Source organism: Archocentrus centrarchus, chromosome 23 (genome assembly GCF_007364275.1).
Source record: "Archocentrus centrarchus isolate MPI-CPG fArcCen1 chromosome 23, fArcCen1, whole genome shotgun sequence".
NCBI lineage: Eukaryota > Metazoa > Chordata > Actinopteri > Cichliformes > Cichlidae > Archocentrus > Archocentrus centrarchus.
Window position 1 is genome coordinate 6,710,029 of NC_044368.1, and position 17,334 is coordinate 6,727,362.

The 17,334-nt window shown below is 38.1% G+C and overlaps 1 protein-coding gene across 3 annotated transcripts in view; it reads right to left on the reverse strand.

Moving 5' to 3' along the window:
- syt1a (synaptotagmin Ia) overlaps positions 1-17,334 on the reverse strand; it is a 188,629-nt gene that overhangs the window by 35,489 nt on the left and 135,806 nt on the right. For all 3 annotated transcript variants that reach the window (XM_030720632.1, XM_030720629.1, XM_030720631.1), the window contains 2 exons: positions 16,900-17,103; positions 1,647-1,819 (listed from right to left, as the gene is read on the reverse strand). In XM_030720632.1, coding sequence (XP_030576492.1) covers positions 1,647-1,819; positions 16,900-17,074 — 348 coding nt within the window. In that variant the 5' untranslated portion in view covers positions 17,075-17,103. The remainder of the gene's footprint in view (positions 1-1,646; positions 1,820-16,899; positions 17,104-17,334) is intronic.

Genomic DNA, 17,334 nt, shown 5'->3' on the forward strand with positions numbered 1-17,334 from the left:
TAATGAAAAGTCTTGTACTCTAACAAGCTGCTATGCTGCGGTGGATTGGATGACCTTGGTGGTTAATAAAGCTTTCCGCTCTTCGCTATTATATAAGAAAATAAAAGACTCTTTAATGTTTAAGTCATAATTAGATCCTTTGCTACAATAATTAAGTCAAACGAGCTATGAAAACAATGTCAGTGGTTTCCGTCTACGTGGGTTGTGATCCACCTCCGATCGCAGGGGTGTTGCAACAAATTAAACACATTTTGTACACGATTCCACTGAGGGCGGTAGTATAATGATGCTCTGCTGGTGCAATTAGTGTGCTAACTCCATTTCAAGCGTCTGTGTGTTATAGCGTCCTTATTGTGTGCAGTGTAAAGGTAAAAGGTAAAATGTGTATCATTTGGCGACGTCATTTCTCTGGGTGGATACCGCTTCATTACACAACAAACGTTACTCGCACTCTTCAACAAGTGAGCAGGTCCTCATATGACCAAAAACATAAAAAATATATATTTAAAATGTAATTAAAAATTAATTTTAAAAAAAGCACAAAAATGATAAGCAGGAGGGGAAAAAAAAGGAGACTGAAAAATTCTCTTAAATCTGAGGCCATCTTAAATGACTTTTAAACTTTTCTTTAGTAATAAAAACGCTGAATGCATCTCTTTGGCTGCAATAAATACATAACACATAGAAAATACATATGGCACAGTGGCAGCCATTGCATAAAAAAATGCAACATATCGACAGCTATTCACAGTTTTCAGTCACGTGACCGCCGCAGAACCCTGGACGGCAAAACATTGGAAAATCCAAAGAACTGCAGTACAAAAACGTCAAAAGTTTCAAGCAACAAATAGTTAGATTGTGAGGAAGCTGCAAGTTTTACAGATGTGCAAACCGTACACATCTGTCGCAGTTTTTCAGTCACTAAAAACAGTAAAATTCCTGGTGAAACTACACTTTGGCAATGGTGTAAATCTATCTTGTGGAAAATCCTTCTCCGTGAATGTTGCTGATCCAGGTTGCTGTGATCATTATAGTCACCATTCTAGGTCAGTAGTGAGAAGGTGGCAACATTTTGAAAAGGTTATATGACATAAATTTAATAAAAACTTATTTCCAAGTCAGTTTGAAGGGAACATGTGATGTTTTTTTCCCTCAAATTATTAAATAATGAGGTCAGAGTATAAGAAAGTAGCCCCACGAGCTCAGTTTTCAGACAGCTGTACTCTCAGAAAGTTGGTTTATAGCAATGATGGCCTTAAAGAAGAACAGAAGATGAACTAAGGGGAAATAGCACTGAAAAAGCCCTGTTTTGCCATCCAGGTGGACGTTACTATAATAATGTGATGTCATGTGAAAACTGTGAATATAGTTTGCAACTGAAAATATTTTCCTAAAGAATCAATAATCAGGTGATCAGCCAAATTTGTCATCATACTGAATCAGATTTCCTAAAATAAAAAAAAAAAAAAAAAAAAAAAAGCAAAAGCATTTCAAACAGCAAAAAACATAAAACATTAAACATTACTGGATATATTTATTTCAATCAAGATTCATAAACAAAAGTTTTTGCCATTAAAGTTCCTATTAAACTGTCGTGTAGGGATGGTCATGTTTCTGAATTTTAATTAATAGTTAAAAATTTTTACCTCGGTTTTGGCCCCATCTATGACGTCCTTCATGTTGATGGCATTTTTGCCCTTATCTTTGCCCTTCTTTTTGTTTTTCTTCTTGAATATCCATTTTTTGCAGACGCAGAAGCAGCAAGCTAACACCAGGATGATGGCCACGAACGCAATTGAGACGATGGCCCACGATGGCACTGTGAGAAGGACAAACAGCACAGAGATGTTCTTCAAATGTCTATCAGAAGTAGCAGCAAATCTTGTAGGAAAGTTAAAAGAATTTCCGTGAACATTTTGAACCAAAGACCCAAAAAGTAGAGATGATACCAAATCACAGGGGAGATAAAAGCAGGAAAAATGTGTGTGATTGCAGAGTTGGTGCACCAGATCAGCACCGAAGTCCATCAAAAAGTGTCAGACTCTTAACGACCGGACCTGACTGAACGGCTTCGGCCAATTTAGTGGAAGTAACAGATGTTGGCATTTTCCACTTGCCATTTAAACGAAAGCTTCTCAGATGCCTGACACTTTCACGGTAATCACTGGCAACACAGAACTTGCTTTGGAGCGAGAGCTGTGGTGAATTGGCAGTGTGTGCTCGAGAGGCATTAGCAGAGGTATGACCATGACAATCCATTAATGCAGTAAAACCAAACGGGTTCATGGGGGGTTTTGCTTTCACATTGTTCTCATGCTTAAAGCTTTCATATTACCTTTAAAAATTTTAATTAATCTTTTGTGTTGGGATTTAAGGCTTTAAGGTGTTATCTTTTATTTATTTATTTTTTTACAGAAAGGCTGCAGGTTTAGACAGAAACCTTCCTCAACGGCAGAGCTGTTGATCCCCTCAGTGGTTATGTTAAACCTGAATATTTTAAGATAAAAAGTTGAAGGATAACTTTTTTGACCGGGGTATGTCTTCCTTCTTAATTGAAATGACTTTTTTCCACCTATAGGCCAAATTTACCACCACATTAATTTTGGCCTGGGAATGCCTTGAGGTCCCTCCAAATGAGCTGGTGGAGGTGGCTGGGGAGAGGGAGGTCTGGGCTTCTCTGCTTAGGCTGCTGCCACCACGACCCGGCCCCAGATAAGCAGAAGAAAATGGATGGATGGATGGAAAAAGAAAAAAAAAACAACCAAAAAGATAAAATTTTGTATTATTACTTCAAAGTTTATCTCACTGTGAAAACAGTAAACCAGCCTATCAGTGGTTGCACTGGCCTTAATTTTCATGTTGTACTACTCAACACAATCAAGATTATATGCATTTACTATAAGTTAGGTAAGTTTCTTACCCATGCAGTTGATGCAAGTGTTTTTTTTTTCTTCTGTGCACAATTTGAAATTTTTTTTTGGTGACAGTGAAATCAGAATCAAAATGAGTTTTTGAATTTTGATTATCCATGAGGAGCATTTATATTCCTAAGAATCAAATTCTTGAGTGTAGTTGAGAGTCACAAACTGGGCTGGTGACACATTAGAGGAACATCTTCTTTATTGAATCTGTGTTGAATTAAATCAAACATAATAGCTCAGTATTAGTGTAAATTGTTTTGTTAGGAAGTAAATTCATTTTACTTTTATACCAGAGGCTGATCCAAAGAGGCAAAAGAAGTTGCTCATCCTCCCACGGGTAACTTGTAACATCTGGTTATGTAAAAGCACCACTTTGGATTCATTCCCAATTTTCCTGTTTTTGCTTTTCATTTTTATATACCAGATGCTGCTTCACCACTTGTCTGAATGTGTCTTGTGACATGTATTAAACATAAAAAAGTGAAAATAAGTAGCCAATTAGTGCAAAAAAAAAAAAAGAAAATTGCATGATAGTTTTCCAAGTTTTGGAGTCAGCAGCCACCACTGTTTTGCACAGATAACTTTTTAACACTAGACAAAAACAAAAATAGTGATATGATGAATTACATATGAAGTAAAACACTGTGTTTTGGACAGGAAACTTAAAAGACTGAAACAAAGCCAGACAAGATTATTTGTATCTAATCACTTCAGTGGTGTTTCTGGATGGTTCATCAATTCAATTTAGAAACTTTTATGCTTGGCAAAATATTCAAAATATCAGTGAAAATCACACATTTGGATTGTTTTCACGAATACATGAATATATTGACATTTACTTCACGCTTCTGTGAGAACTACTCGGCAACAGGTGCTGACTTTATCAGTAATTAGTGATTAAATACCACCTGGATCTGATTAAGACAGCGACATTAAAAAATATATATAACAAAAGAAAAATAGCAACAACAAGAGAAAATGAATGAATTTACTGTCACCTTGTGATTTTTATAAAAGTTTGGAACAACAGTGATTGAGAGATTCAAGGCAGCTTGTGCTTCCTGCCAGTAAATCTTTCTTTAAAAGCACACTTGCAGATGTTGTGCTCAGCTGTGATTAAAACTATTCCTAACATGAAATAGGTTTCATATGAGTTGCCCCCCACCACCACCACCATATGCCACTGGTCTACTCCATGAACCTGCCTGGAGAAATTGGACAAGCAGCAATCAACACTGTCACACTGTCAGAAGCTCAGCTCAACAGCATGCTGACAGCCAGCTGCAAACACAGTGACACCTATCTCAACTATAGCCAGCAGTCAGCTGGTGCTTCCTGGTGCAGACACACAGGGATACAGTGTACACCACACAAACATACCGATGGAAGGATAAGTGGGTGGTTTTAAGCACCGGAAGGACAGCATAAAGCCCAGATGCACTGAAAATAATGAGAGACCTCATAACAGACTTCCCCCCTCAGCTGTCACAATCACTGCTCCTTGACTTTACTCAACAGGCACCAAAAACCTGGCAGCCCACTCCTCATTTTAATACTGAGGAATAACAAACTGTTTAAGGAGCATATTTTCTGCATATTTTCTGTAAGTGTTAAATCAGGCCATTTATAAAGCCAAGCTCAGCTGCAATCACAGCAGTCTGGCTGATCATACCGGTAAATACAATTGCTGCACATCTGCAAGCCACTTTGCAACCCACTCTCGCTTAACATCCTCCATTTAATGCTGTGTCTTAATCAAAGTCACATCTGTTGTCACTGATTCCTGCTCTGTTCTTGTTCTGCTGCTGTCCACACCTCCAGCTTTCCATACACGACCACGGGAGGGTGGAGAAGTCACAAAACTAATCCATGTAGTCAAATATGAGAAAGGAATAAAATAGAAGAAAATAAAAAACACCAGGCAGATACAAAACCTGTCATTCTCTTAAATCCTACAAACTAATAGAAAACATAAGCCAAGTCACACTCAAAACCTTTTGAAGACTTCATCTGGAAAAACTCCAAAAAGACCCATCAATACAGAAAAGCATATTACAGCCTATGTCTCTGGGGTTTTGCTCGCCAGCATTCAGCTGCGGTTCCTATGCTGAGGTTCAAGGGGGGGAAAGAGAGAGAGAGACAGAGAGAGAGAGAGGAGGAAAAAAAAATCAATTTTTTTTGACAAAATCAATAAGCACTCTCCTCCAAGGAAAAACAGTGAGTGATGCTCTAGAATAACTTCAGGATCTACAGCTTTGGCCTTGCCTTGGAGCAGTGTGGTAATGGAGGTGAAACTGGATAGGCCTTGTTTAAAATGAGCCAAATAAAACCAGCAGTATTTCCTTTACACAGAATAAACTCTTGAACCTGGACGTGTATGCTTGCTTGTACCTTAGACACATAAGACTCAATTTCTATTGGGGATTTGTCAGTCTTGTTATATTTTTGTGGCAAATTTACACACAAATTCAGAAATTTAGGCACATCATTTATGATGACATGGTGCAACATATCATACTATGAAAACCATGCCCAGCTGACGAATCCACAGTATGCAATTAAGGGCTGTGACCAGGGCTGGACTGGCCAATCAGGAGACCTGGGATATGGGCCAGGTCATTATGTCTGTATTCACCTGTGTCTCATTTGAGGCTCGCCTTTTCAGTAGGATGTTATGGAGAAAACTCAATTGTACTATATTAGGGGCTTAAAATATAGGTAAATTAAGCTAATGGCTCTATTTATTGGCAATAAAACATTTACTAATGGTTCATAGAGCTATAAAAACCATCCAGTCCAGGAGCTGTGGTTAATAATTCTCCAATTACACTTTAATAAATTATTTGTTTACCCACGAAAAAAAAAGTTACATTTATTCCAACACACCACTTATAATGACTGCCTAATTAGAAAAGCTGTACCAGCTGTATTTATTGGCTGGGTTTTCACTCATTCTCACTCCATTCCTTGTACCTGACCATTGTCAGAGGAATGTTTTTTTTTTTTTTGTTTAGCCACTTAACACTGTCCTATGAATCATTTAAGCATAAAAAAGACATCTAACTCAAGGGATGAAGCAATATTGTGTCTACACATAACAGACGCAGACAGGAAGAATAAGTGTAATCATACCAGATATTGACTTTCAAGCTGGTTAGAATTGCACAAGCTCTGCTTTTGCCTTAAATACTGTATTTCCATTTATGTTTGCACCTTTCAACAAATCACTGAACCAATTTCCCATTTTCCTAGCAAAATATAAAGAAATGAAACTTAGCTTTTGCAGTAAGTTATACCTCTATAGTATAAATGCTGCTGATATATTATAGAGTTTGTTAGACATTTATAGTTCTGAGGCTATATAGTGACACATTTCAGCATCTGAACAGCTACTTTTATGTTGCACACACAAATGCAAACAGAAGGTAAGCTGAGGAGACAGTATTTTAATGGAAGTGTCAGAGATGTGACAAGTCTGTATTTCAAGCAGGTGAATCCCAACGATAACAATCACTGTGGATTTTCCCCAAAACTGATTAAAAGAAATCAGAATAAAAATTGTGTAAAATCTTTTTTTTTTTCAAAATCCCAAATGCTTTCTGTCATTCTGGCATTTCATCGGTGCTCAAAATGCCTGATGGAATGTCGTTTAGGCAGTAACAGTCCAATCAACGCATGAAACCAGCCCTTATCTTATTCATCAAGCGTGCGTCTTCCAGTGAAAGGCACTTCTGTGTTCCTTAATTAAAGGAACCTGAGTCCCAGAAAGCAATAAAAGCATTTCCTAATTAACTACATTGTGTGAGTGTCTTTTCTCGAGAGAGAGAAATAGAGCGAGAAAGTGAAAAGGAGAGAGCGGGAGGGAGTGTTGCCAGCGCATGCACTTCAACACTTCAACTCCCAACACTTATCTCTCGTTCCGCCGTGCGACATGGCATGGAAAATGGAGTTTCTCTAATGGGTGGGTTGCACATGATGTGATCCATGTTTGCTGTTCGTCAAGGCTGAAATCACTTTTCAGCTCCGTCAACAGAACGGCATGCCAACAAAGCAGAGCCCTAAACAGTGAGACACCTTCAAAGTACTTTAGACATGGTGAGTCATGTAGTCCATCTTTCTATACCTGCCTTCACCTCTCTAGTGAGATAAGAATTAGATGTACTGATGATGAATTGCTTTATATTTTTCAGGATTTGCTTAATCCTATCAAGGGGCTCTGAGTGACAGATCCACATCGAGCTGGCAGAACAGTGAAACATAATCGTTTGACTCAAACGATTTTGATGACTTTACTGATACTTTACCATGTTGGGTTTTAAGAAGATATTATTAGATATCATTTTTGAGCAGTGAAAGGAAGTCAAAGAGCAATAGCCTCAATATAAAGGGGAAACGTCAAGCTTCACTGGCTGACATTTACAAACACTGTAGGTGTTCTAAAACTGACTCCATAGAAAGGAGTATAAAATACTGCAGGACTGTGAGTCATTCTGACAGTATGTGGTGTATGCCACAGTGAATAAGATCAATATGAACTTGAGAAAAGAAAAATGCATATCAACTTTCTGTAAATGCCTTTAACCAGTGCATTTTTAACTATATGTTAAGGACATATACAATGGTGGAGGTTCATATTAAACATGGCCACATTTTCAGATAATGATTTCAGTGTATGCACAAATAATCCCTGTAAATCGAAAGCCATATTAACTCTGTACATTTTCACATGAAACGCAAATACAAATACAGCAAAGCAATACATGAAAATGGTACTAAAACTAGGATGGTAGATGTTCAGCAGTATTACTGAGTACACCGCACATTCTAACTACTACTATGAACACTAAAACTCAAAAGCAATCCCAGTGGCTAGAATAAAAGAAATCCCAAAACAATGTTTTTCATATACCGATGTTTTAGAATACAATCAATGATTTAGAATACAAACTCCAATGATTTAGTACAGTTAGATTGTGGATTTTATTTTAAAGAATGCTCATGGAGGCTATGGAACAATGCAGCTTTCAAAAGTGACTTTTTATGCTGGAGTATGTGAGAACTTTATAGAGTAACTACCAAATAAATACCAATACTTGTAGGATTGCACACTGACATTCCTGATTTGAAATCATCCAATGAGTCATAAAGAAAACGGGTACATAACAATTCAAGAGCCATAATCCCGAAGTGCTGGAGCGATTCTGCTGGTAATCAAACTTGGCCTACATATCATGGCAACAAACATTTTCACCAAGTCTGATGAAAATCAGACCTTGACCCAAGTAAAGCCATACTCAATTCCTGGCCTGTTTTTTTTTATTTTTATAAGCTATTTCCCTATGAAATTTGATTTGTGTGGGTTCTTGAGTTAATGAGCGGACGCTGTTTTTCTATTTTTAGTAACGGTCACCTGATATTGACCCCAGTGACCTCATATAAAATCCCAACCTTGCTTTGTTCATAAGCTATCGACCCATTAAGTTTGGTAAGTGTAGGCCAAACAGTTCTCTGATAGACACATGAAGAACAGTTACTATCAAAAGTATCTCAACAAAAAAGAGAGTCAAAGCCAAGAAAAGAATTAAATAATACACCAAGATTATGAATGTTGGATTTAGTAGATGAGCAGTCACTAATCTGGGATAAACAGTCAACAAGGGTTGACAGCTGATCCAGCTGGTGAAGCTTAAAAGACATAAACAGCTGATCGTCATCGGCATAAAAATAAGAAATGTCATTAAAACATCAAATGATACCAAGCGAAGGAAGAATGTAGAAAGAAAATAATAATAGATACAGTATTGAACCTTGTGGAACCCCACAGGATAGAGAAGCAGTGTTAAAAATACTCACCCTAACAGAGAAACTCCTGATAGAGAAACAGGACAAAAACCAGTCTAACACAGAGTCACAGATACCAGCCAAAACCTTAAGCCTATCAAGTAACATATGATCAAAGTATCAACGGTTGCACCAAGAGACTATTCGATAGTTAAACTATGAGCATGGGGAACTGAAACAAGGGAGGGTACAGGCCGGGAAAATTAGCCATAAGGAGACAACCCCACCAGAAGTTCCTGCATCGTGGCTGCTAAAACTGATCACTCCTACTCAAGTTAGTGATTGTGATTCCACCAAAAGAGCCCCAGAAGCAGCATGCATCATAAAAAAATATGAACCTACTGTATTTTCTTTTTTTTAAGAATCTACATCAAGCTGCACCGAGCAGATAAGGAAGGAAGTTAGACAAAAGAACATTATGCAGTGGCCACTCAATTTTCAAAATAAAAGACACTGTGAAGCCTAAACACCCAGCTTCTAAGTGTTCCTGCTGTGATTTGAATATGGGCACTACAGGGAACAAAACTGCATCAGAGATGCTACATTACAGACCCTAATCCAGTGGATTCCCTGGTTTCCATCATGGGAAAACAAAGGAAATGAAGCACCCAATGACATACAAAGAAATGGATTAACAAAATAAACACAGGAAGTGACTACAGACTGACAAGCACCTCAAGCACATGGCCTACATACAGTATATAAATCCACAAATACAAATGAATTTATATTCATTTAGATTTACATACGGACTTTTTTAGGCAATTAGGATTCATTTTTGCCACTTAAAATGATTAATACATAAATTGATGCAATAAGGATTTATGCTATGATGTCTCTGTTCTAACTCATTCTATAATTAAAAGGCCTTCTGTCGAATTCATCATCTCCCAGCTCCCTGGAAATACAAAGCACTTTACATTACAGAGAGAGGCTTCACGAATGGATAGAGGTGGATGGATACGTGTAAAAGGGTGGGGTGTGTCTGTGAGTTTTATATTGCACCTGGGTTATAGCCACAGTAATCCAATAAGACAGGACCCTGTTGGTCAATTAACCTTGGTATTATATCTTTCTATGCCTATGAGTCCATGGCATTTTCCCCAATGTGGCTTGTTTAAGGAAACAATGCATCAGCAGCAGGGAGCATCATCCAGCTTTCTGCAACAATGACTCGCTATGCAGTAGGCTGGAGCTGATTAAAATGAACACGGCACTCAGAGTTCCTTTATATGAGATGTAGTTTAACATCAGCAGGTCTAGTTCTTTGTAATTTGGTCAAATTAGGAATTTCTGTTATTCAGATTTCGATCAGAAAATTCAGATCCATCAACTCAAAACAAGTATTGATGGGTGCTGGACTTTGTTACTGTTTACTCTTCAGAATTATTTGATGGCTGTGCTATCAACCTGTACAGGGTGTACCTTGCCTCTCGCCCTATGACAGCTGAGATAGGCTCCAGCCCCCCCACAACCCTGAACAGGAAAAGAATGAGAGAATGGCTGGATGGCTGGATGGATGGATGGTACTGTAGTACACTCACCTATTCATTTGAAACTTTTGACTGGTACTGTATTTCTGCCAGCCCTGAAATCTTGGATGTCTGTATTTTCTGTGATGTCAGTATAAATTTTTAGATGATAAAAAAAGTTTCATATCATGATATCAATGACATAGTTAGGGCCATGCGGTTACGTTCCCTAGCACATATAACAACAACATAAGCCTGGGCATGTCTAAGAGTGAGCGCCGCATGCCAGCTTCCAGGGATGATTTAACAAAAAGGGAGCTTGTTATATTTTTACTTAAAACACTAACTAGTTCTTGCATTTGACTTATGCTGAGTCACTGGATCTAATGCTGTGTCAGCAATATTCCATTTTAATATTGCTGCTGGCATCTTGTAGCTATAGAGTCACACTTCAAATGGGATTGTCTATTGTCAAAGACAGCAAGTCTTCATTTTGTTTGCACTACATGCAATCACCAACAAAATGCTGTTCAGTATTTTTTTTCCTATATTAACAGAAATATCATTATCGCAATCTTCCTTGAGAAATCATTGATATCATTTTGAGCCTATATTTATAACTACTTGGGACATGGTGTTAAAACAGGGGTACACACCCATTCACACTCACATTTACACCTCCAACTAGTTTAGAATCACTAATTAACCTAACATGCATGCCTTTGGATTGTGGGAGGAAGTCAGAGTACTGGCAGATTGAAATCCAGGAACTTGGTGCTGTGAGGCGACACTGCACCACTGTGCAAAACGTATTGCCATAAAACGTTGACATTCGCATTCCCCTGACTTTAATGGTGACCCTTTATCTTTTCATTCATTCAGTGAAATTAGTTTGGTTTTGATGGAAAACAAATCTGCATGTTGGCATGTTGACTTTAAGCTTCCCAGCATGGCTGTCGAGTCTTTGCTTTGTTCTCATCTGTCTTGCTTTAAAGCCATAACACAAAAATTCTGGCTCATATTTTTCTTTTGTGATTAAAAGTTTTTCTTTTCTACTAACTTTGAGCAGCACATTTTAAACCGAGGGAAAATACAGATTTTGTTAGGATTCAATAACTTTGAAAACGTGTCCAATACTCTATTATATGCCTGTCAAAATGGTATTGGAGCTGAGGTTACTGAGTGCTGCTAAAATAAAAATCACCATTTCACTGAGTGTTTTGTTCAGTACAATAGTGAATATTTAATCGCCTTTCAGACCAACAAAGCTCCAGCACAGAGATTCATAAAATACATTTGAGCTCCAAATGTCACCCTGGTCATTACCCTGATCCCTCAGGGTAATGATGCAGAAACTTTCTCAAATATCTTCATATGTGAGAATAGGGAGGATCTGCTTTCCAGAGAAAGATGTTCTCTGAGAGTAAGGCTGCTGGTGGTTGAGCACTGATCTCTGGCTGTGGTTGGACCGGTCCCTCATGGTGTCTCGTGATGGGCAAACTTTTGTTAAGCGAGGGCAGAGAGTAGGCAGTGAGGCGTGTTGCCAGAGCAGCAGGGAGGCAGAGATGAATAGCTCCGCTGATCCACCACCGTAATCCCTTTTAATAAACTCTGCTGTCTGTTGCATGTGAGCAGCCACAGAGTCAAAGAATAAGACAATTTAAAACATTTTGTTTAGCCTGGTATTTGTAGTCAGTCTTTTAGCTTCAGACATCAGCTGTATGTCAGTGTGTCATAGAATGCTTTTTCACTTGAGGTCTTCAGTTGAATACAGTTTTATTAACATAAAGTAGTCCCAATTCACAGCAGCAGACATCTTTTAACACTTTATACCAAAAGGTAAAGAATCTAAAATACTTTATTTTCTTAGAGGAACCAAGTAAAAATAATGTGGGTTATATGCTGCAGTACTTTGAGGTTAGTGAAATCAGATGCCTTGATTTTGAGAAATAAAAAAAAAAGATACAAATCCACTGGATTAAGAGGGTTGTACTTGCTAACAATGTAAGTGTTTCTGGCTGAAATTAAAATCACAAAGACAGCTTGTTCCCCAGTTTTCTGAAAGTCATTAATTTACAGACATCTTTCTGCAGCTTTTTTTTTAAATATTTGTGCTGCTGACTGCCTAAAAGCACACTGTGAAAGAAAAGAGGGAGAGAAAAAAAAAAAGATCTTCATTATTTATTTTCCTGAAATGTCAATCGCTTGTCTGTGTTATTTGGACTAATGGCTGGTGGAGCCAGCAGCCACAGATCAAACAGCCTCTGTGTTCAGAGGTTAATTGTTATCAGGAAGTAAAGCTTTGGGTGTTTAGAAAACTTACTTGGAAATTCAATGCACTGGGTTCCTTGGAGGCAGCTGTTTTGCTCAATCAGAAGTCAGACTGTGGTTTAGTGTATGTTTGGGTGTGTGTGCTCATATTTCTGAGGATGTGAAGGCTTGATCATTTGGAAAAAACTAGATCAGAGGCTTCTTTTTTTTTTTTTTTGTAAAAGGACTGGGTAAAGTACTTTGAAAGGAAAGCTTTGCAGTCTATGAGTTACTTGCAAACTTATATTCTGATTGATGTTAGCTCACTTGTTCTGTCAAATCTGGAGTACTGCCCAACCATGTGGTCATGTGCTGCTGAAAACCATCTACAAAAAAAACCCATCATTTTGTGCGGCACAGAGCAGCCAGAGCAGTTCTTCATTGCTCCTTCCATGCTAATGATTTGGAGATGCATTAATGATTATCTTGGCTTACTGAGAATCATTATTGGTGGTCTATTTAAGTTGCAAAATTATTCTCCCTTTGACACGTCAATCCTGCTGCTGTCCTGCATTCCTGCCTACTGTTTCAACCCTTCCACCACCCCTGATCTACAGTACCTTTGGGCTCCAGGGAGACACTTACTCATCTCTTGCCAGTTTTAAGTCTAAGATATTTGTAGGTAGTCATAAGCTTTAAGCCTAGATCCTGAACTCTGACTGTATTCTGTTATCATGAATCAACTCCATCTGCTGTGCAGCTCTGCAACAAGTTCCAATTTGTCAAAAGGTTTCACATGAAGTAAAAATTGAAATCTACCGCTCTTAATGGAAAATCTAAAAACTGTCATCTCTGGTTTTGTGCATCATCTCCCTTCCATAAACTGCATTTCAATTGGGGTTATTGTACCAAGCACTAAGTTAATCAGGTAACTTAAGAAACAGCATGTGACAACTTATGTTTTTCAATAAAGACCAATAATCATTACTCATGACTAATTGAAACCTAATACATCCAGTTTAACTCTACAATTTTCAGTTGTTTTTTTTTGATGCATCACTATAGCAAAATATGTTTCACAAGTGAGGCGCCAGTCTGTCGTCCTGGTACTGCCGGGATCCTCAACAAAACAATCCTTCTGTGGGCTATCGTGGTCAGTTTTAACACACTCACATATATGTTTGTTCTTAGATTTGTGTTTGACGTCTTTAAAAAAGAGAGTGTATTTACTCTAGACTTGGATAGCCCACAAGTAACAACTTAGTTTTTGTCAGCACAGATACTCAGTGTCATGTATTTACTCAACTACCGCCATGGTGGACGTTTATCCAGGATAACGTTGTTACTGTGTGAACACTAAGCAACGCCCTCCTTTTGGCACATTACACAAAGGTCAATTGTGTGGTGGTGGCGGCCTGATGAATGGGTACGCCTGCACATCAGTCAGGATGAAAGGAAAAAGGGGTGGGGCTTGTCAAAAGGGGTTGTAAAACTAGAGAGGCAAAAAAAAATCCATATTCTTTAATAAGATAACAGAAATAATATTATCTCAAAATATGCTTTGAAAATCTAAAAACAGGCTGTTTGCTGCAGCCATCGACCAAGAGGTGGGTCAATACAATGTCCTCGCCTCAGAGAATTCAACAACACGTTAGGCCAGTGTGACAGCACCATGTGACCATCTTCAAAGCCTGCAGGTCTTAAACTGGGTTATAATCCCAAGAGAAGATCTTCCAAAGCCACAGTACAGAGGCTGTGCTGAGCATGCAGCAAACTGACTTTTGTGCATGGGGGGTGGGGTGGGGACAGCATTAAGACTCTGGACTGATTTTGGTGAACTTTTTTTTTTTTTTGCCTCAAGTGTAATTTACTTCTCTAAAGTACAAAATTTAAAAATGATATGAATAGAAGTTTTCTACTCCACCACCAAATGAGACGTGAAGAAGTTGTCAGGCTTCAGTTATGTTGGAACTGCAATGCATTTCGGTGACAGACGTGGAGACATAAACCTCAGCCAATCACAATGCTGAATGCCATTGATCCTATTCATTCACCTTCTGCACCAAAAAAATGTGTTTTCATTTTACATCAGTGTCTCGTTTAAGCTCACGTGAAGATAAAGCTCTGTAGTTTTAGCCATGAGAAATATCTGAATATAAATTACAGCTTTTTCTGTAGCAGGTGAAATTTTTCATGCTGACTCCATGCACTATTAAATTTCTGTAATGGGGGAATATTACTAGTTCGGTTTGAGTCCTTCTCTTCCACAGGAGCCATTTCCTGTTGAGAATATTACTTCCACATGAGCCTGTAGATATATCTATATTTAGATTTCTGCTGAATGCAAACACAGATCTCCAGGCAGTGCTTTATCCCGAACGAGACACAATAGCAACCATTTCCTCACATGTTTTATACTCCAAAATTCTGCAGGCAAAAAAAAAAAAAAAAAGATCTAAAAGTGAAAGAATTTGGTTGAAGATCTGGCAATAAAAGGGCAGGAGGTGCTGAATTATATCAACGTAAATAGACTCTTCTGACTGAACGCACTAGTAAGAAAGAAAAGCAGAAATTCTAACAGCAAATAATAAATGCTGCTGAGCATAATTTGGTGATTTATCATGTCAAACACTTCATTGTCACCAGATGTTTATTCCACACTTCAAATGTGATTACGTCTTTCATAAGATGATTTAGCAAGACCTTTCTTTTTGAGCAGTTCAATGGTTGAAATACTGTTGTTACTACTTTGACTCAGAAGTGCCACAAAAACAGAGGAATAAGTAAATAATCAGGCCGCCTGGTTCACTGGAAGTTGTTGTCAAAGGTCATGGGTGACACTGACTGTTTATTGTGCGTCACCAACAAATGCTCACTCACAACGACTGCTGAATCACAATTTAGTCATGCTTACACCACAGTCCTGCTGAATGCACTCAGATGTTTTTATTTTAAATAATAAACATCATTAAACATACAAACTGGGAACGCAGGATTGTGCTTATTGTATTTCTTTGAAATTGCATCCAAATTTACGGTTTCCTTTCAGTTTGGACAATTTGTTACTTTTCACAGCATCCATCGTTTCTGAAAGAAATTTCACTCAATAAGTAGGAGTATTTGACCCATATATTCTATGCATAAAATTCCAGCGCTGTAAAAAAAAAAAAAAAAAAAAAAATACACATAGTGTCACAATGCAGAAAAACGTTTTGATGTTGAACGACGGTGGTTTAATTGTCCATTCAAGATGTCACATCATGGTTGAAAAGTATTTCTAAGAGAAAGTTGTACTGACGTTTGCAATGTCATGAAGTGCAGCCATCTGCTTCATTTCCAACAGGTGGAAGCTTGTTTACAAGATTTTTCTTTACTTTTTTATTATTATTATTATTTACTACTACTAAAAAAGAACTACTATGGTAAGATAGTATTGTATACTTCACAATCTTACACTTTGGCATTTCTGGTTCAGTTTCATAATGGTTTTAATTCTTATTTACATATCCCTCTTAGTGTTGTTACTGAAAAGTCACAGGAATCTATGAAGATGACCTGTGGGGTACGTCAGGAGTCTGTCCTCAGACCTCTCCTGTTTTCGTTATAAGTGTTTCCCCTGATGACACACAGCTGCACATCTCTTAACCTCAGTGACATTCTTGAACTCAATGCATTGAGTGTATCTGATATATTAAATGATGAATGGCACAGAACTTCCTGCAGCTAAATGTGGATAAGACAGATGTAATTGTTAATCTTTTCCTAGTGATCACTATTATTTATTTGAAATTTTTTATATTTGCTTTTAATTGGCCTGTTTAAATCGTTTTGCCAGTGTTCCTATACCTAATGTTGTTTCACTTTTATCTCTTTTAAAGTGTTTTATTTGCTGTTTTTCCTATCTGTGAAGCACTTTGTACCTTTGTTTTCAAAAGGTGCCATATAAATAAAGTTTGTATTTATTATTACAATACACAAATGATGTCTTTGCCTGTCCACGAACTCCTCCAACACAATTAGAAGTTGAAGGTTCTTATTGAACTCACATAATATGACATCATAATGTTGCCTGGGAACAGTGGGTTAAAATGTAGCATTTATGCACCAATAACACCAATAAAGCATCAAAAAAGGAGTTATAGTACTTTGAAACAATGGAATAATAGTTTGTTTTCAAATTGGTAATTCTGTGTAGTTAACACTGCAAAACCCAAAGATGTATCCATTACTCTGATAAAAACAAAAGACAAATAAATCCATCATACAGTACTCATACACTTCTAAGGATGGAACCAGTATATTTCAGTACTTTCACTATAATCATACAACTTAAATGAAACATCACAAAATAGGCTTTCTGCTTTAGCTCTCAACTTGTCCCACTGCCAGACTGGAGAAATGAAAGACACACTCACATGGAATTTTGTTCAGCTCATTCATGAACTTGTCCTTCAGCTTGGAAAAGGCTTCATCCTTCTCGCCTGTGCCCGGTCCGGCCATATTGGTGGTGTTGGAGCCAGCCGTGGAGGAGGAGGCGGTGGTGGGCGCGGGGGCGGCCGCTGCCAGTGCTTCCCTTCGACTCTCATTCATTGTGGCGATGCTGGGCAGCCAGGCAGATGCTGGACAAGTGGAGAAAAAGAAAGCGGAAGCAGAATCGGTTAGATTTTATTTTCTTTTGCTGCTGTGACAGATGCATGTCAGAGGCAGCGTGCACGCCTTGTCAGATGACTGAGTTGACGCAGACCGTGTGAGCAGCTGCTGGCTCAGCCTGAGTAAACATCAGCTGGGGTCCAGGATGAATTGGCCAGCACTCTGAATTCAGAACAAAGCCACTCAGTCATTGCTTAAAC